General features: G+C 34.8%; 1 protein-coding gene across 3 annotated transcripts; it reads left to right on the plus strand.

Annotated features, from left to right (window-relative positions):
• The first annotated feature begins 928 nt into the window (after positions 1 to 928).
• LOC116774460 (E3 ubiquitin-protein ligase UBR1) lies at positions 929 to 25,236 on the plus strand. Of its 3 annotated transcripts, none has more exons than XM_032667201.2 (29): positions 929 to 1,278; positions 3,980 to 4,086; positions 9,883 to 10,031; positions 10,378 to 10,542; positions 10,947 to 11,101; positions 11,350 to 11,492; positions 11,958 to 12,054; positions 12,471 to 12,613; positions 12,687 to 12,779; positions 12,908 to 13,158; positions 13,295 to 13,473; positions 13,668 to 13,865; positions 14,372 to 14,561; positions 14,888 to 15,073; positions 15,342 to 15,490; positions 16,304 to 16,469; positions 16,650 to 16,764; positions 17,383 to 17,594; positions 17,857 to 18,023; positions 18,206 to 18,381; positions 18,719 to 18,810; positions 19,243 to 19,370; positions 20,128 to 20,244; positions 20,584 to 20,837; positions 21,192 to 21,432; positions 21,796 to 22,029; positions 22,337 to 23,341; positions 23,624 to 23,803; positions 23,945 to 25,236. In XM_032667201.2, exons 2-29 carry the CDS (start codon positions 3,995 to 3,997, stop codon positions 24,089 to 24,091), a joined length of 5,424 nt encoding a protein of 1,807 aa, XP_032523092.1. In that variant the 5' UTR covers positions 929 to 1,278; positions 3,980 to 3,994; the 3' UTR covers positions 24,092 to 25,236. The 3 variants fall into 3 exon arrangements, with proteins under 3 accessions (XP_032523092.1, XP_032523093.1, XP_061380768.1); XM_032667202.2 differs by having other exon boundaries at positions 931 to 1,278; positions 21,192 to 21,384; XM_061524784.1 differs by lacking the exons at positions 929 to 1,278; positions 3,980 to 4,086 and adding an exon at positions 6,582 to 6,598.
• The last annotated feature ends 675 nt before the right edge of the window (positions 25,237 to 25,911 follow it).

Genomic DNA, 25,911 nt, shown 5'->3' on the forward strand with positions numbered 1-25,911 from the left:
CTATTGTATGTCGCCTTAAAACGAGGCGCGGAGTAAGGGTGATGGTAAAACCGCTTGGTTTGTTACAGCTAGGATTAATATTTTCACCCATTATTGTCAATACAATACTCAGAATTGTCGATGTTCCCTTTAATATTTACAATCTTATACATTTAAAGTAAAACATTAAATATTTGTGTATGATTCAACAAAAGGCTTTATCTAGATTTATTGAGGTTTATTTCGGTTTCATAAAAAACACAACTCAACTTTTATTCTTAATCACAATCTAGAATTTTCGCTATTTGTAAAGTAACAGAAGAAATAAAACAATTTATTCTTAGATAATAGGTTTTGAAAAGATATATCTACAACCTCGGATGATTACATTCACTTACATGTTTTTATTGAAAAAATGATTAGCTTTATGTATAATAAAATATTTATGGATGATAAAAATAATATCGTAAGATCTATCATGTAAATTCTTTTTTTTTTATGGCAATACACAGTAAGAAATACCATTGTCTTAAGTTTTGAATAATACGTCGTTATTTACAATTGTATCGATTAATAAAATAAATTTAAGTATATCGAAGATTTGTACAATATGAGTCTTATCATATCTTATTATACTTCAAGCTAACGTTAATTCTATTTTAAACATAAAAATTTCTTCATTAATCGTGTCTAGTATTTCCTTTTTTTATAGAACCAACATAGTGAGGAAATATAGAATATTAAAATATTTTCTTAAAATATATAATTTTATCAGGAATCATACTAGGATTTATTATAATTTAAAAAAAAACTTATTTTAATGTGCATCGAGTTGAAATATCACCTAAACGGATAATCGATACACAAATCCTAAAACAGCTGAAAACTAAAATGAAAATGGTCTCTCTGTTGTCGATGGCAATATTTTTAATTCTTTTGCACAATAATATTGATTAAATTGTAAATTTCTTTTCTATTTTTCTTTTATACAATATTATAGTTTAGTAACTAATGGGAAAAGATTATAATTTACAAAAAGTATATAGGTATCTGTTTTCCTCACGATATATTTGGTAATTTAGTAAATTCATGCTACGATGAAATGTCAAAATTTCAGTGGATAAGTGCCAATGATAGAGAAATCTAGCAGATGTGAAAAGTGATGTTCGTAGTTTCGGAAACTGATGGTAATAAAAGCGTTCAGTGTTAGTTTTTTGAGTTTTATCGTGAGATTTTTGTTCATACGGCTAGATTGAAACAAAGAGATCAAATTGGATGATTTAACAATTTAAAACTGAGGTAAGACAATTTTCTTTTGTTACGTTAATTCCACGGTAACTTGAGTAGACTCTTTATATTATTTCACAGTATGTTTGTGATAATTTTTATTGTGTTTCGTAATTGAATACAGCTACGACCAATGATAACCTAAGATATCGAGTTATGTTTAGATATTCCCAATAAAATGTTTTACTCTGCATGCTATGTGTTTTATGTACAATTTGAATCATAATCAGATTTAGAACTTTAGTAAAAGTCTTATCTAAACATGTTTATTGATCTCAATTCTTAACTATTTATAGCCTTGTAGTCACCAATTAAAAAGTACTTAAAACAATATTTCTTTTATAAAAGTGTTATAAAAGCAGGATTGTTATCGATGGTAAAATTAACAGTTTTTATGTAAAAACACTGCCAAGTTTCTTTACAAATATTCCCTATATATTTTTAAGGCTGTTAAAAACAAAAAAATTCTTATAGGTATATACAAATCTTTACACTAAACAAAAACAATTAGGTGTTTATATACATAAATATTGTTTTATATCAATAAAATCGGGTAACTGATACAAAAAAGTGGATTTTCTTTTTGTTGTATCATAAGCATTATAAATAAGTAGAAAAAATCATATAAACTAATTATTTCCTTGTACAAATATGTATAACTTCATGCCAAAATTCAATCTAGTAAAGTAATATAATTCTCAAATGTATCTTTAATTTCGTGCTTTTGTCTAGTTGTATTAAACACTAATAAAAAACTGTACAAGTTATATAAGCTTGTGCTTGTTGTAATATTTCTCAGAAAGCACATCTTATATTTTTTTACAATATTGTTCTAACATAAACAGATATTAGCTGCATATATTCAAAAAGAACATTTATATATAATGTGAGAGTACAATATTTCTCATTTTAGGGAAAATGTTTTTCTGTGTGTATACTAATGCATGCCATATAAACTATAATGGGTTTAAATATGATTGGTTTAATGAATAAATGGATGTAAATTTTCTAAATTAATTTAAAATGTATTTAGTGAATGTTTTAATATGTCCTTTATAATAGTGAAAAATAAAAATATATATTTTTTATACATGGAAGCCACACTTTGTGTCTGTTAAATTTCTCTTGCAGAAATATCGAATTTTATTCTATTTTAAATAAATTTATTAATCTGGCATGTGAGACTTTAAAGAGAGACAAAATTTACCTTGTCACAATCAAGTTTATTAAGACAGACATTATTTGTTTGTCTTCAAAATTGCTATAGACTTTATTTCGCTCACCTTAAAGGTCTATCTATAGTTTTTTTGGTTACTTATTTCTTTCTATCGACATGATCAAATTTTTGTATGTATATGACTATTTTCTGTATTAATCACTGTTTAATAAAATAATGTGTTAAAAATTTACCACCACAGACATTTTCTAAATTTATGTAGTGTTAATGATATGCTTACATAATCATGTCATTTATTACATTTGTATTCTGTCATTGTATATTATATATATATATATATATATATATATATAAATGTCATTTATTTATTGATGTAAAGAAAATCCATTGCTGCAATACAATTTGCATAATCTATATTCCAATAATAATAGTAAAATAGTAAACCTTATCTCTTGTAACATAAGGCATTAATGTACTTATGTTAATTTAAATGAATATCTCATTATTTCTAGTATGATAAATAATTGCTGATTGAAATCTTAAAACTTATAACAAAACAGTTTCAAATCTGTCCTATATTTTGTGATATATTTTTCTCTAGATGCTTCTGTGTGGTTGTGACATACGGCATTAATATAAAAACCTTTGTTTCACTAAACTATACAAAATTATCAAAGAAAAAACATATCAATTGCATATTTATTATTACAAGATTTCAAAAACTTATGTTAATGGAAATCCCTTAAAAAATACTACCCAAAATCTGTTTAAAATTAAATAATAAAATTATCCACAATGGTGTTGAAGCACGACAATTGTCGTTAAGTTCTTTGACTTTCACTTCGGATAGAGTTGACCCTCATGTATCCCATAGTGGACCATTGACTAGACCCCTTAAACCTACACCCGGGTTGCATGTCCCAGACACTGTTGAAGAACCATGCGAATTGTTAAGGGTTTTTCATTCACATATTTCACCATATTGTTGTATGTAGTGTACCAATACAAACTTGGACAATGCGTCTTATCCCATAAAAAAAATTACGTCATTAAGGCATGAGACACCAATTTTAAAATATCGATATCGATAACACAGTCGTTTTATGAAAGTCATTTTTATAAACCTTCAGTTTTATTAAGTAATTTTCTATCGTAAAACGCTGCGGTTTTTATATTTTGTATGTAACAATGTTTATTTATATTAAAGATAAGTGATTTTGTAGTTTCGGTACATTAGATTGAGTTACGAATTTCATTGGTGAATTTACTCTTAGTTTCTAGAAGAAGTTTTAAGACAATGGACTCGTATTATCTGCCAGTTGTATGAAACCAAACGCCACGGGAATGCTGTATTCAAATTTTCTTTAATTGTTTACCTTCTGGATAATTCATGCTTAGTATAAATTTAAAAACTTATGTTTTGTTTATATTGTTTAATACAGATTGTATATCAATAATTCTAAATTCTCTTTTCTTGCTTCTTATTTCTTTGATGTTTTATTTGGTTTCTATAATAAATTACATGTTAATATGTAAAGCCAAGCGTGCGAGATGAGCTCGCCACCGCCTATGCAGTTGGAGGTGGAAGTGGGAGACGAGTCCATGGAGGAGGATGGAGCAGAAATGATCACGCCGGACATGTGGTACGTTCATAATAACATTGTTACATAATGTGTTACATCAGAGAAAAATTACTCTGATATACGGTACGCTTTCATTGTTGTTTTGTTACCAGAAGGAAATGCCACAGATTATTGAAATTGTTGTAGTAATGTCGAAAAGATGGAGTGTCCGGATGAATGAGATTAAAAAATATTTCAAACACGATGCAAATTTATCTGGTTGACTGACAATGTTGAGAAATGTTTCAAACCTTTGTATGATAAAATATTTGCAGAAATGAGTAACGTGGTGCCTTAACTTACTGGTTATTATTCTGTTATGGATGAACACATTGTGTGTACCCAATTTTTTGCTTCTTCTGTATGTACGATGTTCGTATATTTTTATATAAAATAAATATTATCTTACAAAAATAATGACAGAGCACTAAAATACGTAGCTTTTCCAAAAATACATTATAATGATGGATGCTTATGAGAAACAATATAAAATCTCAGATATTTGTGCATGCGCGTCCAAACCAGGCATATTTCTGTATTCGCTGATTTTAAAATCGCGTTGTGTCAATAGAGCTTACGGTTCCTTTGAAAACAAACATCCCCAAAGAGTAATATTTTTTCGGATTTACAACGAGATGTTTATTATTTTAAAAACTGCATAATCCCGAAATTTCGGTTAGTTTTCAACAACCGTGATCACGATTGCTGAAAAGTAACCGTGATTTAAAATAATAAAATTCGCGTAGTAAATCCAAAAAAATATATTATTATTTTAGTGAATACTCGCGAAAGTCTGAGATCTCATTATCACCAAAGACCATGCCATTAAGGTCAATAAGTATTACGAGCTCACTAACGACCCCACTAGGAATAGGTTCGTCATAAATTTGTACGCGGTAGAAGTGGGAGCGGGAGGTATAACAGTTAAATTTCTATACAACCTAATCAAAGACTTGGGCCTGTCCAGAACTAACATCATTTCATTCGTAGAATGTACTTCGACGGCTGCCTTGGTAGGTTCTTTTGAAATTTGGTTAGGTAGGGAGAGGAACTTCGATGGTGGAGGCGAGCGTTTAACGCGCAGTAAATTAGACTAGAGGCCCCTTAAGAGACACCTGGGTCGCAAGGCCCAGGCATTGTGGAAGCTTCTCTCCCTGCAACACGATGTATTCAGAACTACTGTCACTCTGCATTTATAATTATAGTCACAATAAAGTATTCATAAAATTATAATCATAAATTGTTTTTTATTATTAAATTTTCTTCGCATGCAAATAAATTGTCCTGTCTAAGACTGATATGGTATTAAGTGTAGATTTTTTATTATTTTGCATAATAGTAATTCGTTTCCTATATGAAGTTATGACTTAATTACGAATTAATTTAAATATATTATTAATCTGTCAAATGTAACAGATAAAACGATAATCTTTACCCTTGTCATGATTGATTCTCATTCTGCCACAGCTCATGCCTAGTGAGTTTAATACCAATAAGCATATTATAATCAGATGCAGATGATTAAAAAATAAGTTGACTAACACGTTGTTTAGTAATTTATATGTACATAGGAATGATATTTTTTTAATGCGTTCAAATAATTTATGCCAGTTTAAAGTGAAATTGAATATTAATTTGACACGATGCACGTTGATATTTATAAATAATAGCGCCTTAGTGACATCAAAGAAAATTAGCGCCTTAACGTATTGAATAGAAAAGCCTGCCTTCAATGCTTCTTATATCAAAAAAGTCCGCTAGCTTTATCCTAAAGGCTGTTGTTCAAACAGGGCTATACCACTGGCTATTTCCGGTAGCACCTTGACTCATGACTGTTACTATTCTTAATTTCTTAGTCTGTGAACCTGACAGACGTTATAGGTGATAGAAATGTCATAATTAACTTTGTATATTTTTCATTTTGATATATACATATGTATATTTGAGTAAAAAATAAATCAATGGAAAATAACATTAATTATTAAAATATATAGAAAAAAATCGATTATTGATCACATATATGTACTTTTAAATGAAACTAGTATTATTCGGATATACTACGCGGATTTTATTATTTAAAAACTACATAATCCCGACGTTTCGGTTACTTTGCAGCAACCGTGATCACGGGCAGACGAGGTGTGGTTAGGTGTGGTATATGTTACATCATTACCCTTAAAATCACATAAAAAAGACCTTATAATGGTACAAAAGCTTTGTTAGCCAAATATACTTTTCTTTAAATTGTGTGCTATAAATTAAAATTTCTATAAAAATATTAAAATAATCACAATTATTTCATGCTTGAATTTTATGCTATTATTGTCATATCTATCTGTCTGTCTCTAAACAATATATATATATATGTATATACATTACATTAATTATAAAACATTACATCACACGCCTATATTTATGTTTTACGTCATACTGCATGCACGTATCGCCGCTTCGCCGACATTTTTGTATGTTTTCACTTGTATTATGAATTAAATGATTTATTATTTGTCATACGAAGACGGAATAAATTCATGTAAGTACTTATCATACGGCCAGTTTGTACGAACGTTATAATTTTATTTCAATTAATATCAAAAAATAATAATGTCGCAATATTTATACGTGTTAATTTGTTTTTAAATAAAGATGTTATTTTTATCAAAGCTGACTTGAAAAACGTTCTATACTCATACCATGAGTGTGCATCCGACTTAATACGGACAGTGTTTTGTTTTTCATTCAATCTAATGTGGTGGTATCAACGTAAGAGCGGTGAGATGGAATCTCTAAGTCAGAAAACTATTAATCTACTATCATTAATACTCTCTAAGAAATGAAATTGATGACGTAATTTAAGTCATCTATATTATATATGTATATATATTTATGAGTTGAAAGTTTTCTTTATTGTAATATTGTACCTAATTATTCTACTTTTCTTGAGAAGCTTTTGATATTGACGTGTCGAGTTTGAGCCTTGAGGTGAACCTTTAAAGTTAAATAACAGACACGTGTATCAAAAACGAAAGTAAGTAAACACAAAACATTTCCAAAAGCTTTGTTTAAGTAAACGTGCTCGCCTTAATGGTCGCAATGTCACGAAGGTCTTGCGGGGGATAGGTGGAGTTATTATCTGTACTTGGTGAAATGCCAGCTTCCGTGATCACATACAAGCTGTTTTGTATCTTAATGTTATATTATTAAAGTGTAAATTAAATTGAAATCTAAACTTTATATTTTTATTTATAATCTTTATGAAGTATGTGATAGTATGAACTAAAATCGGTAACTCAATCATATACGGGAGTCTAGTATGTATTGAAGTTTTTGTTATGTAAATAGCTACCCGACTGTATTGAAATCGAAATATATTATTTCAATTTTGTCGCATTTATTTGACGACCGATAGCGGCTTGTTATTTCTTTATTTTGATTACGTAATAGTGATGTTTCTTTAGAAATCATTGAAAATAATTAAACAATCGGAGCTCGATTCACTTACATTAAGTTCAACACCTAAGTACTAATTTAAGTGTGAAATATTATATTAAGAAAAAATCTTAATAAAATATTTGTGAAGTTTATACGAAATAGCCGAAGATGACTTGATTTAATCATCATGCAAATTGTTCGAATTTATTTAAATGCTTTTTTAAATTAAAGAATATTTCATGATTTTCATTTTATTAGTATACGCAACCGTTTTTAATAAAAGACGTGAATGACGCCATAATATCAATGACGTAATGGATATAGTGACGTCATGATGAATGACTTGAATGTTTTTTTTTGCATTTTTCATATTCCTGTAACCTCATTACGACGCTAATACAATTCCCTTTAGGTGAACGATGAAAATACTAAAAGTACAACGTAAAATCAATATTCACGTCCTAATCAAACGCTCGATTGCGTTATTAAAAAAAACAACACGAAGTCATTGACCGCGTTATCCTAAATAACCTTTACCGATATTTATATCGTCTCCATAAAGTATAGTAATTGTGGTTATAAAGTTTTAATTAAACGTTTTGTTCCGTACACGTGAGTGTTGCCAATAAAATTCGCAGAATCGTTTATTTATTTTCTTATATATCTTGGCTGTAAGAAACACGTGTACAAATGTTATATTATATAAGGTATATAAAATAAAATTTGTATGTGATCAAATCCACTTTCTAAGTAGAGATTGCATCGTTAACTCAACACGTCCAGTACGGACTCAGCCTTATTACACACAATACCTTGTGTCAGTGACGTTTAAATTGACGTAAATCGAAACTAAGTTAAATCCTTTTTAGTGTTGTATACGACACTGGCCGAATATACTCTGTAAGTCTTTGCAGGAATACAGGCCATATTTAAAACAACATACCAACCATTCCATTTTAGTTTCCAGATGATTAAAATGATGAGGTCGAATAGGAATACTCTTCTATTGTATACTTTATATCTATATATAAATGTTTACATCTATATGTAAACACACTAGTTGTTCCAGTGATTCTACTTATATATAACAAGATTTTTGTAGGTTTTGGTAATAGGAATAATGAAAAAATTTACTAAAACCTTAATAGAAGGATATTTTCATATGATTTCCATAAAGAGATTTACTCAAATTACACAGTCACAACTACGTCTATGGGTTACAGTAAACAACCATTATATATACTTTACTTTATGGTGCTTATTGATATCTCGCGATTTTATATTATTTAAAGTGTTACGTTAAAATCACGATTATAGTACAATGAAAAATTTTGTATATAATTGATAAAAAAATTCTATGATTAAATATTTCAACATTCAATACAAATCATAACTGAATAAGATTAAATCATAGACAATATTTTATACTTTCATTAGGGGTTAGATCTTACCTTATAAATAATTATGTCGGTTTAAGACATAAAAAAATCAAATGAATATAAAGCTATAAAGGCGAAGGTAACTTTAAGAAATCGTTTTATTTTTAAATATACGACGCCGTGTCAATGACCTGAGAATTTAAAGTAAAAGTGTTTGGGCCAATAACGACCTTATTGCTTGATAGGCACCTAAAATAATTTGCTGCACATTTTTTTTTTTAAATTAAAGATACATGCATTGTTATTAAATACTACTGTGTTGTATTTTTAAGATAATAATAGTAGAATATTATTGCTTCATATCATTTATATATCATATCTTATTACCAGAGCTCTATTTTGTGGTTACTGGATACGTAATTTAACTAAATGGTAAATGAAATAGCAACATAATTTGTTGATAAAGTGAAATAGTTAATATAATAATTACTTTAAATGTATGCGATGTTATCGAAATTCAGAATACTAGGGTGTATTTATTATGGTAAGAAATTGGATTACGTAATACTTGGAGTATTACTTTCGATTATACAGTAAATATCATCTTTGACAGATTACTTTATAGCCATTTTATTTATTCATTTATATTATGCTGTTTGTACTTGTGCATCAAAATGGCGGGTAGCTGTCACATTGATTTGTCATTTAAGAGGGAAAAATGAGTTAAAATTTATATTGTCGGTGTCTAGTGCTGCTATGTGAGACGAATTAATATCGGTTTTTTAATATGTATATATTATAGAATAATCATTTAGCAATTGTTATATTTATTTTGGAATTTAATCGAAATTCAAAGAATGTATAGCTTGTTTTTTTTTTAAACCACAATTTTAATACTATAGAAATTTTAATTAATTTCATTAAGATATAAGACGCTCCGCTGCGTTCATTAATTGCTGAGTGTGTTCATTACAGAATCCACTTGATCTTTTTATTATTGAAACAGGTTTCCGGTTCCTGCTAAAGCTGATGCTTTAGTGAAGCTATGGCAGACCAAGATGGCGGAGGGGGTGCTCTCCCCGGCGCACTTTCAGGATCATTGGCGCGTTACGGTGCCCAGGATATATTCACCACAACCTAATAGGACTTGTCTAGGTTTGAATATCCTATATAAACTTATCTATAGAAATCTAACAGTAGAAGAATTAGTCGGTATAAGTTCTTACAGGCTTTCGACTACCCAAAATAATTATGATAAAATATTCATTAACTAAATAAAGATATAAGTATAGTTTAATTGTGAGCTATATATAGTAATTATATATTTAAGAGCATTGAGCTGCATTGCTCGGATCAAAAGATGAAAGAAAACATCTCAAATATATACGTAATAAAACCAATACAGCCTTTTTGTAGTTCACAAACACACACAAATATCCTGTATATAATGTATGTATATAAAATCACGGGAAACTTTATCTTTGATTGTGATAATTTCAAGACTGGTCGTTCGATGAGGAGATGGCGAGCAAGTTGCTCATTCAGCCTCTGGAGCAGTTCGTGTGGGGCTCCGCTGAGAGCTCGGAGCCTCCGCCGCCGAGACGGTCCACACTCTGCGGGAGAGTGTTCAAGCAGGGGGAACCGGCTTATAGCTGTAGAGAATGTGGTATGTTAGAACAGAAAAACATAATACTTGTTCGAGAGGCTCTGCTTGCAACCCTACTCGTTTAAAACGTTATAGAAACTGTCAAAAGGAACTGTTTAATTTGTTTGTATACCGTTTCAATATTTTTTTCGCCATTTTGTTATTATTAGCTTTCTAGGTGCCAGTGAATAAGTTTTAATTAGCTAATGAGTGAATTTATTGACGAATTATGGAAAATTATTAATGGTACATTTTCAATTGTCGTTTGAATTTTAAATTTATAATTATATATATACATAAAAGTAAGTTTCAATATAAATAGAAGACATTGACACATGTGTCCTGACGTAAATAGATTTATTAACGACAGATCTGCTGTCACATGCATACAATTTCATCCAGCTTTGTCTGTTTCGGTGTACCAGGTATGGACAACACGTGCGTCCTCTGTGTGGAGTGCTTCAAGGTGTCCCCTCATCGCAATCACAGATATAAGATGGGTCAGTCCGGAGGCGGCGGATGCTGCGACTGCGGAGACACAGAGGCCTGGAAGAGAGATCCCTCCTGTGACTTACACTCGGTAAGGATAATGGTAATCATGAAAAAAAAAATTGTCAATTGAATTGTACCGATAACAAGCGCATAGATAATATATTCACTATTACAGAATGATCTCTAAATAAATGGGTAAATACACTGTTCAAGTAACTATTGTAGTTATATTATAAGTACATTCCTTAATTTGGGGATTCGGAGTACATCAAATCGTATGCATAAGTGCAAAACTGTCGATATATCTTTTTCGATCGATATTTGTAAATTTTTCAGGCTAAGGATAACGAAGAACAGGCTCAAGCCAGTATCAGCCCCGAGGTGTTGGAGCGTATGAAGATAGTGGCGTCTGTTTGCTTACCCTACTGCTTCCGCCTCCTTACATTCGACCACGCGCCTGGACTGCCCAACGATCTGATGTATGATAATATTCCTTTATAATATTTTTTATGTTAAGCCTATAAAGATTTTTTTTCTCCAACAAGTCTTCTATGCTAAATATAATCTGTGGTCAGCATTAAATAATGAAGTATATTTGGCAGAACTCTTTATAAAGAACTGGCTGTAAGAAATTTCTGGATGATATGTAGAAAGTCTTATATATGTATATTGTATATGTCAGATAAAGGTAGTTCAAATCACAATAGTATTTGGTGGGGGTGATGTCAAATTTAAGTAAGTATCTTATATTTAGATTCATATAAAAATACTTTATATGTTATGGTCATGTTTTGTTGACACTTTAAATGAATTACAAAATATTTACTAAATTAAACATCTGGAATGTGATAACCCGGATTTTGGGTTTTAATTTAAATTACATTAATTTTTTTCTATTGTTTAAATGTGAACAGCCTGTATATCTTGAACTTATTTTATTACAGACTCAAGGATACCGAGAGGGACTTACTTCAGATCTTGGATCAGCCCGATTGTTACTGCACTGTGCTATACAACGACGAGACTCATACCTTTGAACAGGTATTTAATGATATTCAATATAATATTAATAATGATGTCTATAATAAAATGAGTAGGTGACAGGTTGGTCTGTTTGTTCCTGTTTATATTTTAAATGGTAAATAAAAACAACAGATTTATAGAAGTGAGGTTTTAAGAATACTCAATTTTCTTTTTGAACTGTTTTTTTTTTATTATCATACAAATACCTAATAGAATAATTTATTGAATAATTTTAATCATATTTTGTAACAACCCTAATAAAAATAATAGTAACAATGAAACCACAAACCTTAAAATACATTTCTAATTTGTGTCAGTTACAACCCTATATGTTATCACTGTGTCAGTCATAAATCGTAAGTCACAACCTTGTAAATTATAATTTTGTGTCACGTCATAAATCATCAGTGACAACCCTATATGTTATCACCCAGGTGATAACGACTCTGATACGTGTGATGAAGTGCACTCACCGCGACTCTGTGGAGCTGGTCAGCCTCATAGACCGCGAGGGTCGCGCTCTGGTCAAGTGCAGCTCTTTCCAGATAGCCGACAAACTGAAGAATGACTTCGAGATGTGAGGACACTTTTTTATACTTCACATTTAATATACACATATTCGTCTTCATTGGTATGTATTGTTCTTCCAGCTTCACATCCCGTCATGGACCAGCTCTCAAAGTGCTGGTGATGCAGGCACACGTTATCGCCCATCAAACATTCGCTATGAAACTATTGAATTGGTAAGAGTTGTTCGCCGTTTTTATTTATAATAATAAAAAAAATCTCATTTATGTGAACTGGATGGCACAGGAGAATTCGAACAGAACAATAAGGAAAAAATATTGAAAATACATATATATGTTTTCAGGCTTCAGAATTTCGTAAGCCAAGAACAAAGTCTCCGTCTAGCTGTTTGTCAGGTGGCGCTGGGGGAAGAGACCGGTTTATCCGGTTGGGGTTTGGCTGGAACTTCAGGTGGGGTGGCCGTGGGCGTCATGCAGAATGACTGCAAGATGTGGAAAGCTGCAAGGACGGCTTGGCATAGACTTCTCATAGCAACCACATTAATGGACTACTCCACAAAACGAACCATGGCCATACTGTTTACTAAGAATTATGGTTAGTTCTAAAATATGTCCTGCTGTGTGTCTTTCCATTTACGTAATGGATTGAAAGTCAGGTCATGGTAGTGTGTGAATCAATATAAATATATTTTAAATGTGTTATCTGTAATATTTTTAATCTATATCCACAGCCACTATAATGAAGGACTACATCCGTGACGACCACGACCACTCCTTCTCGATATCGTCTCTGTCCGTGCAGCTCTACACCACCCCGACCCTGGCTCATCACCTCATCGCCAAACACGACGCGCTCTTCGTAGTCATGAACACGTTCGTCAGTGAATGCACAAGGAAGTGTAACGCTGAGGTGATTTTATTTTTACTTATCAAAGTAATATTGAAGTCAATTTACGAATATTTACATGTATGTAGGTTTCTATGTAGTAGTTATGACTCTGATACAAACTTATTATGTGGAATTTGGATTAGCTCCAGTGGTAGATAATGAATCGGTTGAGTGTTGACTTTATATATGATAAATATAAAAAATATATTCCTCAGGGCCGTCTCGAGTTTGATCGTAACCACGTGCCGATGGGTTTCAAACGTGCCCAGTTTATTCTGTACGACGTGAAGTACCTCCTGGGGTCCATACCGACGAGTTTCGACGACGACCTCCGGAAGGGCTTCCTGCACGGACTGTCGCTCATGATGAACCTGCTGGTCATGATGCAGGGCATGGACTCCGTGGTGAGGCAGGTCGGTGAAGGAAAACCATTTAGATATAAACATACCATGCGTATATGGACTCAAGACAATGAGATTGAACCAATTTTGTGTGATTGTCTGGAAGAAGATCTTCAAATACAGTTATTGAAATTTAAACAAAACTAATACTTTCGGATTACTTTGCGTTATTTTTATTATTTTAAAAATGCCCGTGATCACGGTTGCTGCAAAGAACTTAAACGTCGGGAGTGTGTAGTTTTAAAATAATAAATTAACGGAGAGCAATACGAAAATATTAGTTTTATTTAAATTAATACTCACGAAACCCTTAGATCTCACAATTATTGAAAGTTGAGATCCTTAACAATCTTCTATTTACTGAATCCTGAAAGGGTAGAACACTAATCCCTTTAAAACTATCGACTTTTCTGATAGTGGGTCCTACTAATAGATAAAAGTTTTTGTCCTAATAAATTTTAAGACATATATATATATATATATATATATATATGTCTTAAGGATATTTTTTGCATCAGATTGGACAACACATGGAGTATGAACCAGAATGGGAATCGGCTTTCAACCTGCACGTGAAGCTCGCGAACAGTATAACGCTGGCGTTGGAATGGTGCAGCGTAGAACGGTCGCTGGCTGCATCGGCGTACCGGATGGCACTCAGAAGACATGCTGATAATTTTGCTGCTGGCGACAAGTATGAACTTAGAGGTGAGAGACGGAATGTATTGAGGGTATCATTGTTTTTATATTAAGCAAGATTTACATCAAAATGGATAATAAAAGCACGAAGTTTGTATGAAATAAGAAAAATATAATGTTGCCATAATATTAAATTTTATAACCTAACTTCGACATGTGTCATTTATACAGGTGTCATATGTTTTAGGACTCGTTGAGATAAACTTGTTAAAGTGACGTACAAACAGTAACTTGTTCCTATTTGTATGATACTTAAAGTAACTTAGTGAATTTTTATCTATAGAAATATGAAGACCTTCGTTGACTTTCAGCTTATCTTTATATCTATCTTTCAGAGTTGGGTAACCAAAGCGCCTCAGTGATCCCATACGACGTGTCCAAAGAGCCTGTGTCGGTTCATCGACCTCTATCCCGTTTTATAGCGGGACTTCATCTTCACCTCCACAGACATGGCTTGTCGTACCACAGCAAGGAGTTCGATAGACATGACAAACCCAAACCCAAGCCAGAGGAACTCATTGGTAAAGATCCCACTGTGGGACATAGATTTTAATATCTCCTATATTCTAAGCGAAAAAAATCATATCTTAAAAAAAAAAAAAATTATTGTATTAGCGTACGTATTTTTTTTTGCGGTATCCAAATAAAAAAAGACTTCTAGCGTTACATAATTATTTTTTGACACCAATACAAACATTTTAATGAAAGATGTAGTCGTTTCCAAATTCATAGGAAAGTTTTGATTTGTGGTTACCCTAATGTTTAATATAATAACGGTTCAATTCCCAGAGCCGGTGCTACGTACCATGGCCATGATAGCCCAGGTGCACGCCGGAATGTGGCGTCGCAACGGCTTCGCTCTCCTCAACCAGCTGTACTTCTACCACAACGTCAAGTGTCGCACGGAGATGTACGACAGAGACGTCATCATGCTTCAGGTCCGCTACACTCTCTACTAACACCTTCAGTTTTGTCAAATTCTACGCATAATATTTTTAAAACATGGCTATAGTTCCCTTCTTCGTATTTTGAGTTTCTTATATAATGTTTATCTTTGAAACTAAATTACTTGTAAATTAGTGTTCTCAGACTGGACAACTCTATCATAATTAATTTCTCTTTATTTATTTTAAGCCCTAAACACAAGATATCTGTGTAATGAAGTTGATGTATGTTTGTGGATATTTCCTCTTCCTCTGTGCAGTCTGTATGACTAAATATATTTATTGAAATGACGGTGACTGTTGCGAAAAAAGTTCTTATGTTAGACAATTTTTAGAGCCCACAAATAACTTAGTAATAATGTATGTAGTGTAAGATTATGGAAAGCAGTCGTAGAGCATCTCTTGAGGGATCTATATTTAGTTTGCAAGGATTTTTGACAGTCTGTCAGGCAAGAGTTTACTGGGAGTGTCCCTAAAGCCTGCACTATTTGGCCATGCTTGTATTGTCAGTGTGTTTTTGGTGTAGGTTGTAGATGGTTGCATTGAATGCAACACATCTTTTATACCGATTTTCAGGCTTCTTTGTTTATTCAGGAATTCAACAGCGTTTTTCTTGTGTAGAAATTTCTGACTAATTAGCTCATGATTGTAGTTTTTTCTATTTCATATTTGTTATAACAGTACCTCATGTTTAAAGAAATTATTTACTTTTATTACTGGTTTTTCTGTGGCCTTAATTAGTACACTTAATTTCAAAAGGAAAATTATATTATGTATAGCTTCTTTAACAGAAATGTTCTATTTCAGATCGGTGCTTCGTTGATCGAGAGCAACGAGTTCATAATACATGTCCTGAACAAGTTTAATCTCCTGGACTGGGCGGCTAACGACTTTGAACAGCGTACCATAGAAGACGACACGCTCAGACACACTATAAGCATGGTCGAGGAATTCCTTGGATTACTTATTACCGGTTCGTTATTTGATAAAGAATTAGTGATTATTTATATATGAAAGTTATCAAGAAAAAATCAACTATCATCATAAGAATTGGTAGATAAGAGAATACATTCTTTACAAAAATGACTAATATTTGAAGTACCAACATACAGAATAATTATAGGATGTTTAATAAATATGGGTATGCTTTTAGTGGTGGGCTCCCGCTACGTGCCGGGAGTGGGCGAGGTGACGGCAGCACAGAGAACTAAGAAGGAGATCATACAGATGCTGTGCGTTAAACCCATGCCGCACTCCGAACTCAATAGGTATGGAAATACGCACACTAACGCACTCATGTGTGTATACACTTGCATGCACACACACAAACACACATCAGCAAACGCAGACATCTGAACCCATACACGCACACACTTATCTAATATATGTCAAACATGACCTTTATCATTTATGACAGTAAATAATGTTGTATAGATAATTTTAGGATCATATTCCTTATTAAAAATCATAGTTTAATTCAAACATACGTCATGATTAAAAATGTAGTAGCTATAGTTGAAAGTCGTGCTGGGCTGGAGGTAAAAGGCCCGCCTCTCATACGTGAGGGCGCGGGTTCGAAAACTGGCAAGTGCCAAAGTGATCTTTTCCGAGTCATATGTACTTTCTAAGAGTATTAAGACACCACTGACGGACGGTGAAGGAAAACATCGTGAGGAAACCTGGACTTATAATTTCAAATTATAAGATTGAAATCGCAAACCTGTCTTGAGCAAGCGTAAGCGTGGTGATTAATGCTCTAAACTTCTCCATGTGAGAAGATGTCTTTGCTCAGCAGTGGGCTCCGATAGACTGATGATGATGATGATGATGCTGATATATTTGATGGTTTAATTATTATTTTTTGTATTTATAACGGTAATTTCCAGATCTCTTCCCGAAAATCAGTTGCACGAGACGGGACTCGAAGCTGTGATCAACGAGGTCGCTGACTTCGTGAAGCCGAGCGGCACGCACAACCGCGGCCTGTACAAACTGAAGCCGCACCTGTACGATGAATACGACACCTTCTTCTATCACTACACCAGGGAGGAGCTGTCCCGGAGCGAGGAGGAACAGAGGAACAGGAGGAAAGCTGCCGGTAATATATATATGATCGCTGTCCGAGCGTGGAAAATATGTTGCACAAATTTTCATACAAGGAGTTTATAAGCATTTGGCGTAATGGAACCCAAATCTATTATTATTAGAGTAACTTGGTTAAGTGGCTCGGAAATTCTTCTTAAACAACTATTAGTGATAATCAGACTAAGTCGCTTCCACAGCTAATATATATTTATAAATATAGTTGTGGCCGTGTACTATATTTCATACTATGAATCACTAAGCGTCTCCTGTTACAGGTCTTCCAGAATGCTGTCCCCCTCCTCCTCTGCCGCTGCTGTCTCCGCCGTTCCGTCTGCTGGCGAACCTGTTGCAGAGTGACGCAGCACTGCACGTCCTGCGTGTAGTTTTGACCCGCGCCCTCGACCTTAGGGCCAGGTCCTTCTCGGAGCCGCAAGTCCACAAGGTCAGAGTGTATGTCATGTAGATAGAAGTACAAGGAGAGTTGAACAGATAATATCTGTGGTTAGGACATTCTCGGTCCCAAAAATAAATACAACAAATTTATGAATGGTTGATATTAAATCCAGCGAAATCACTCTAAATATGATTTTATACAATATTTAATAAATACGTGTCATTCTTCAGGCTCTCCATCTAATAGGCTACGCTCTGCGCGATGAGGAGAGTTCTCACTACGAGTTCTTGGCGTTCGCTGAGAGTGCTGCTCGCAGTGGACTGCTGGCGTTGCTGCAACGACTGGCCGCCAGCCCTAGGGTCGACGCCCACCGACCACTCGCTAAGTGGCTCCTTAATAAAATGAAGTTTGTATCGTTTGAAATAATATTGCGTTAGTACAGTAGTTTAACATTAAATTAGTTAAGTGAGCTGAGACTGTATAATGTATGTATGTCTGATAGCATTATTACACAACACATACATAGTATTATATAGTAAGTTATTGTCTACTTTGCACAATAACCTTAAACTAGAGTGCTTTTAAAATTTTCTGTTTGTGACAATAAAATAAAATTGATTTAATGACTAACACCAAATGATGGAAGATTGTTTAAAAATTATAACTTTTTTTTTCAAACAAAAACTGTTTGATAAATCTTCAAAGGAGGTTTTTCAAGATTTGAACATAGTTATATGTTACAGGTCTCTGTTGGGACAGACCGATGACAACATGGGTGGTGACGAATGTATGGAGACGGATCAGGAAGAGAAGCCTCGCTCTGATGAAACAGCCGGTTAATATATTATATATATATATATATATATATATATATATATATATATATATATATATATTAACCGGCTGTTTTCTACATAAATTTGATTGAAACCTGATCTAATATTTAACCTTAGTGTAGGATCTATCAGTTTCCTCATTGTGATTACTTTAAAAAGAATCTTGTGCTAAGACACATCGATAACCTTTTTTTTTTCATTTAATTTTCAGAAGATTGAGTATTAGATTAGAAAATTTGTTACAATGCATGTCTAGATGTTTTAAATTTCTTAATTAGTAATATAAATGTCTTTAAAAAAAATTCACTCACACAAATTAATAGATTTGCATTCCTGTTGCGACGAAAACTAAATCGACATCACAATAGATTCTATTTCTATAGTTGTGTGCTTTAAGTTGTCTTTATTATGAAATACTGATATACTTACAGACGCCGAGAAAGCTCGTCGCGCCAAACTGGCGGCGGAGCGAAGGGCTAAGGTTATGGCACAAATGAAGGCTCAAATGAACAACTTCATATCAAACAACGCCATGCTGTTCAAAGAGACGACCACTGAGGTAGGATGTAATGATATTTGTACTCTCCATTGAACGTTGGACTATCTAACATGGATGTCGATTTTATAACTACATTAAGAGACGAAACCTCTTAGCATTCAATGGATTCACCGTGCGGGTGCCGGGTCCATTGCGTTGCAGGGAGTGGAGCTTCAACAGTGCCTGGGACTTGCGACCCAGGTGTAGGTTTAAGGGGCCCCTAACTAACGCGCGTTAAACGCTCACCTCCACTGTCCAAGCTCCTCTCCCTACCTAACCATATTTGAAAAGAACCTACTAGGGCTGCCTTCGAAGTACGTTCCAAGAACGAATTGATGTGAGTTCTGGACAGGCCCAAGTCTTTTAGCAGGTTGTAGAGAGATTTAGCCGTTATAAGTATAGAAAAAAGAGTGGAAATATTTTTTCATTACAATAGTTGGTAAGTGACTTCTTGGTTTGAGTGCATTTTACAAAAAAAGAATCGTCAAAGTACCAGTTGGGCTCTAGCAGGAAGAAACCATTATCTATAAAAACTAAAAACAATATTAAGTTTGTTGTATGGAAGGCCGTTTGGTTATTTATTTTGTAATATTTTTCATTATAGCGGCAATCTAAAATATATAAAATCTGTGAAACCGTCAACTGTATAGACAATATACGGTTATATAATCTGTGCAGAACGCTAAAGATGTAGGAGATTCCTGAACCTATTGCGTATATTCTAACTTATTAAAGTAAGAAAGTTCAGTATTCATTATTATTGTGGTATAATTTACAGGCGACAGAGGAGGAGGAGAAGCAAGATCTGCTGCCGTTATACCGTGGAGCGGCTCTGGGCGTGTGGGGAGGGGGAGTCGTCGAACCAGCCAGGGTCTGCATCATGTGCCAGGAACAGGTATATCCAGGATATACTATTATATTAAATAAGTCACCACAACAATACTAGATAGACAATATATATAGATGTATCTAGGAGTATATGTTTGATTTGTTATGATTTCAAAGTGGTCTAACAACATTATGAAATTTTCTTAATAATTTGTATTTAACACTTTAATAGGTGATCGAGATCAGCTCTGTTGAAATATTATCAAAGAATAAGCAATATTTGTATTTAGAACCTGGTTTTAAAGCCTTTCAAAAGTTACAACAACCCAGAGAAGTGATATAAAACGATAGGAATCACATTTTTTGTTGCAAAAAGTATTAATAACTATCGTGTGACTGTTTCCAGGCTCGTGTTGAAGCTAAATCCGAGCCGCTGGTACTCGTAGCCTTCGCCCAACACTCCAGCGTGTTGAATCGCCGCGGTGTTGGCGCTGGGTCGGGCGGTCCCGGCGGAGCGGGGGCTGCTGGTGACGCGTGGCGGAGCGCCTGGCCCCCAGCCGGACTGGGGGCGCAGCCCCACGTGTCATGCTGTGGACACGCCCTCCACGCTAAGTGCTGGAGGAAGTATGTCGATGGAGTGCTTGACAAGGAGAAGCTTAGGTATGACTTTTTTCTAGAACTCTTTTTCTATAATGATGGTGGTTAAAATTATTCTTTGAAAAAATCATTTTTTTTAATTATAATATCACGAAATAAATTGTCTATAGGTTTATTGTATATTACGTATGTATGAATACGGCTTAACGGTTTATGTTCGAATCATTTGGATTGGTCTCAACGGGACTACAAAATCATTAATATTTTCTTTTTATCATATACTTCTGACATAATTTTAAATATTCATTGTTGAAAACCAGTACATTTCTCATAAGGACCGGCATTTCAAATTTTCCTCATGTTTCTAAATAGCCTAAGATTCCTGTAAAACTAACTACATATCTTTTAATATTGCAGACCTTACCGCATCCGTCAGCCGGCTGCTTTCGACGTTGAAAAGAAGGAGTACCTGTGTCCGCTATGCGAGCGGCTTTGTAACACGGCCGTGCCGCTGCTGCCCTCCCCTCCCCTCCCGCCGCGGCCGCCGCCCCCCCTCGCGGAGGGCACCTTCACGGACGCCGCCGAGCTGATACTGAAGCTGAAACATCAGGTTGATATAGAACATGTAACGGATACCTGCTTTGAGTTCGTGCGCCAGGTTAATATATACCAACTATGTGTTATCTGTTTCGATGTTGTCCGCCTCTCTTCCTCCAGCTCTTCACTGTCACTTGTTGTGAAGGAAATGTTTAAAGTGTTACGGTATTGAATATGACATATTACTATTGGAAGCTTTGATCCTAAGCGTCTAGACGTGACAATTTTTATTGTATTGTATTGGGTATTCTTGCATTTGATTCGTGGATAGCTCTGTGATTGACGAATACGTCTTATTTTGTTAAATTATAAAGAGTTCTAACCTCCAAACGAAAATTTTGTGACTATTGTCGTGATGCATGCTCGGTGCTATTACTTATTATATGCTTTAAAAATGGAATAATAATACGAATATCCTCTCCAGGTTTGCTCAGAATCAGTACGTCAGTGCACTGAATACACTCAGGAGGCGCCTTGCGCGGGGACGCCTCAGGCTGGGGGGGCAGAGTCCGAGGGAGAAGAGTCCCCTGACGAGGCGGAAGTGTACGTCTCCACCCACGCCGAGACTCTACTGCCTAAAGAATTTTTAGAACACTTCCATGAGAAGCCGAGGAAATATAACGACACTACTGCCGTTCTTATTGCTGAGTTTGCAGAGGTATACTATACCGAATATTTATATCATGTTTATTTAATTCAAATAATATGATCATTGTATTTATACAATAAACTATTAGCATCTTAAGTTTTTTATAGAAATTTGAATTACGTTTTATTCAGGAAAAAATATATTCTTATCTTTAGATATTCCTGTCAAAAAAATTATAATGTAGAATAGAATGTAAATAACAGACCCATGATTTTACGGGAAGTTAAATCAATATCTGGTTAAATAAAATGTTATTTTTATATAAAAATAAGTATTTTTTAAATAAATAATTATTAGTACTACGCTCATCTTGCAGATGTTGCCGGGGATCTGTGGATTATCAGAATCTGGAGGTATGGTCCGTGTGGCCGCTTTGTACAGAGCGACGTCCTACACCATCTTGAGCACCAACGTTGTTCTACAGGCTGAGAATAGACCGCTGCTAGGAGACCTGCCCTCGAGACACCGAGACGCCTTGCAGGCGCTGATCAGACTGGCGGCGGTTCTGCCTCCTATATGGCCGACGCCTAAACATATTTCACACCACGCTCTCAGCTGTCTAAACACTTTAGTGAAAACATCTCCGCTATCACACGACGTATTCGGAACATTGGTGGCGCTGGTGCTGTCGGCTCCGTGTTTGTTTTCCAAAAAGGCAGCCCCGGCCAGACCCACACATTTGGCGCGACAAATAACATTGGAGGCTTTCAGGGCCACCATAACTAGAGCCCTTATAGCTGTAGACGTTACGCATTGCAACAGCGAACCGATGGAGGACACCGAGCAGGTTAACAAACCGGACTTGGAAAATCTGCTGCCATTCATGAAAGAGCTGCGGCAGGGGAATTTAGACATAGAAAACTTGAGAGCCGGTGAGGTGTGGGAGTGTGTCAAGAAGCAGTGTCACGGCTTCCTTCGCTGCTGCTGTTTGTTCTACCACTTCCTAAGCGACATCCAACCACCCAACGAGTTGACCTTGGTGGGCGGCGACACCTGGGATATCATGTGCGGGTACCTGGACCTCCCCAACACGTTCAGGGATCTCATTGACAATCCGCTGGCGAGGAACAAAGCGTCGATGTGGTCACAACTATCCACGGAGTGGTTCAAAGGAGAGCTGTCCCCGCAAATGGTATTGGACCCCAGTGAGCCACCCAGTTTGATAACACTGCCGATGGATTTTTCGGAGTTGATGAACGTGGTGTCAGAATTCTCGTGCCCTAACTCTGAGCGCGAGGACACCAAAAACCCCACCATGTGCCTTGTGTGTGGACAGATATTGTGTTCGCAGAGCTACTGCTGTCAGATTGAAATACGGAAGGTTAGTCGACTTACTGATAGTACAACTTTTTTTTGGTATCACTTTATATAAACAAGTGATTCAGTATAAAGAAAGAATAATCGCTTAATCATATAGCAAAAATTATTTACAATCAAATAGATACCTGTAATTAATTAATTTACCGGCTTTAATCTTGGGCTCCTTCACTCAATTGGCGAAGCGACTGGAAAACTATATTCCGTAGCTTCAGATTCGAATCCTGATTATGTCCAAGTATTTTTCGTCAAATAAAATTTACTAATCAACAAATTGACGTTACAGATCGGGCGAGGCGGCGGCTCGGAGCTGGCGGGGGCGGTGGTGGCGCACGCTCTGTGGTGCGGCGCGGGGGCCGGGGTCTTCCTCAGGGTCCGCGAGTGTGAACTCCTGTTGTTGGCGGCTCCCTCCCGCGGGGCGATGCTACCGGCGCCATACCTGGACACGTATGGAGAGACTGATCAGGTCCGTAGTTGGTATATACAGATATCGCACGTATAAATTGTACGAAATAAGATGACTCAACCAAAAATAATAACATTAACTTATTGTAACAATTCATAGTACACACACAGACTAACCGGTGGTTATTTAAATAATTTCCAGGGCCTCCGCCGCGGGAATCCCCTCCAGCTCTGCAACGAGCGTTACCAGGCCCTACGTATGGTGTGGCTGTCGCACGGCATACACGAGAGGATCGCCCGCGGCCTGGACTCCAATATGCTGGTCACCACCACCTGGCAGAACATGTGAGCCCAGCTCCGGGGGCTCCCACGACGGAACACACGGCTCCGGAGACTGACGTGAGTGTGAAGGGCCCCCACGCACTGAAACAGCTAGAAGTCTGAAGGCATTCACAGGCGACGAGCTGGAGACGACATACTTTCATAGCAAGCCAACGCTATCTATGTGATGGTCGGTAAAGGACTAGCGTTTGTGAGTTCATCCATAGTGTGATATATTATGTATTATAACATACAACAGTTACGGAACAGCACTTTGTAGGATGTGCGCAAACCTGATTCGAGTCCAAACGAACTCTCATAATGGCCCGGGTCCCCGGCGGATGCTGGATTATGAGCTGTGATAAATCCGTTCAATGGTTGTTTAATAGATTCTCGTATAACATTTTATGTTTATAGATCTTGTATAGAATTAAATGTTTTGTTTTAAATTTGTGTTGTTATTCGCTTTACTCGTTCAGATAATGAGAGGATTACACGTTGAGGAGCGATAATAATGTTCTCGCAGTTACTGATGCGGTTATATCGGAAACTTAGAAATTTAAGATAATTTTTGCCTTAAACGATTACCAATAATTAATAAATAACTTAGAGTATATATAGAAGCTAGATGAGCTACTTTAACAAAGTTATCGATTACATCACTAATGATATTCTTTGCATGGCTGTGTAAGTAAAAAAAAAAAAAATAACAATATTTTTTTTTAACTTTTATACAAACATCGAGATTTGTACGAAATTCACCAAAACAATGAAATACAATCATGCATATATTGAAACGTACTACCAGTTACCCATACCTTATTTGCGTTCGTATTTATTTGTTAACACATAACTTAATATTTATTAACAAACTTACTATTCTAGACATAAGACAACAATGAGCACAAAAAAAAAAACAACTTGAACGTGCCTCGACAATTTTGTGCACTATGTAACTTCAAATATTTTTATGTATACAAATACTTAGACACTGTGTTTGATCTTAAGAAAACAATTGATTGAGCAAACCGATTCTCCCCAGCGATGCGAAATACTACAATGATATTCCTACCGTGTTTGTGCAATACATCTATAATCATTGTTATCAGGCATAGAGAAAATGAAATGTGCTAGATTACTGTACATAGCTAACTATTAAATGTTTTAAGCCTCGCCAGTTGTTTTTCATTTACTTCAAAGAACCCATCTATATGACGTCATGAAGTCCTTACACCAATACCACGATTAAGTATTTGAATATTTTCCGTTATTTTTAATATAATAATTAATTAGTGGTTAATTTTTTAACTTCAAACCATAATCCTAAATTATCAAAAGAATGTCTAATGTTACGAAGGATTTGTTGTAAACCTGTTATAATATCCGTATTAGTGTATACATATTGTAGGAATATGAGACAGTAGGGTAGGAGGGGGGGAGGACATGTAAGCAGTTTTCAGAGGAGATCAGGACTCTTTCGTTAGTAACGCGAGATGGTGTGCTAGATTAATCAATCGCAGACTTTCGAAGTGTGTTTAAATCTTTCGTTTGTGTTATATTCAGATTTCATTTTACGATAAGTTTAAATCGAGATAGTTGAAAGTTTTGAACTTAAAATTCTTTTTAGTTTGTGTAGTTTTAATTAATTAGTAGTGAAATTATGTCTAATATTAATAAAAAAAAAGTGAATTCTGATCTAGTTACTATGAATAAATGCCTACTCAAAAAGCTTATATACTATTTAAGATAGAAATATGCAAATGAAATTTATTTTAAGGAAGGTATTTATTGCAACAAGAGTATAACCAAGTTATTAGTTTTTGGATCATGTGATCCTGTAAACAGAAA

This window comes from Danaus plexippus, chromosome 26 (assembly GCF_018135715.1).
Source record: "Danaus plexippus chromosome 26, MEX_DaPlex, whole genome shotgun sequence".
NCBI classification, from domain to species: Eukaryota; Metazoa; Arthropoda; class Insecta; order Lepidoptera; family Nymphalidae; genus Danaus; species Danaus plexippus.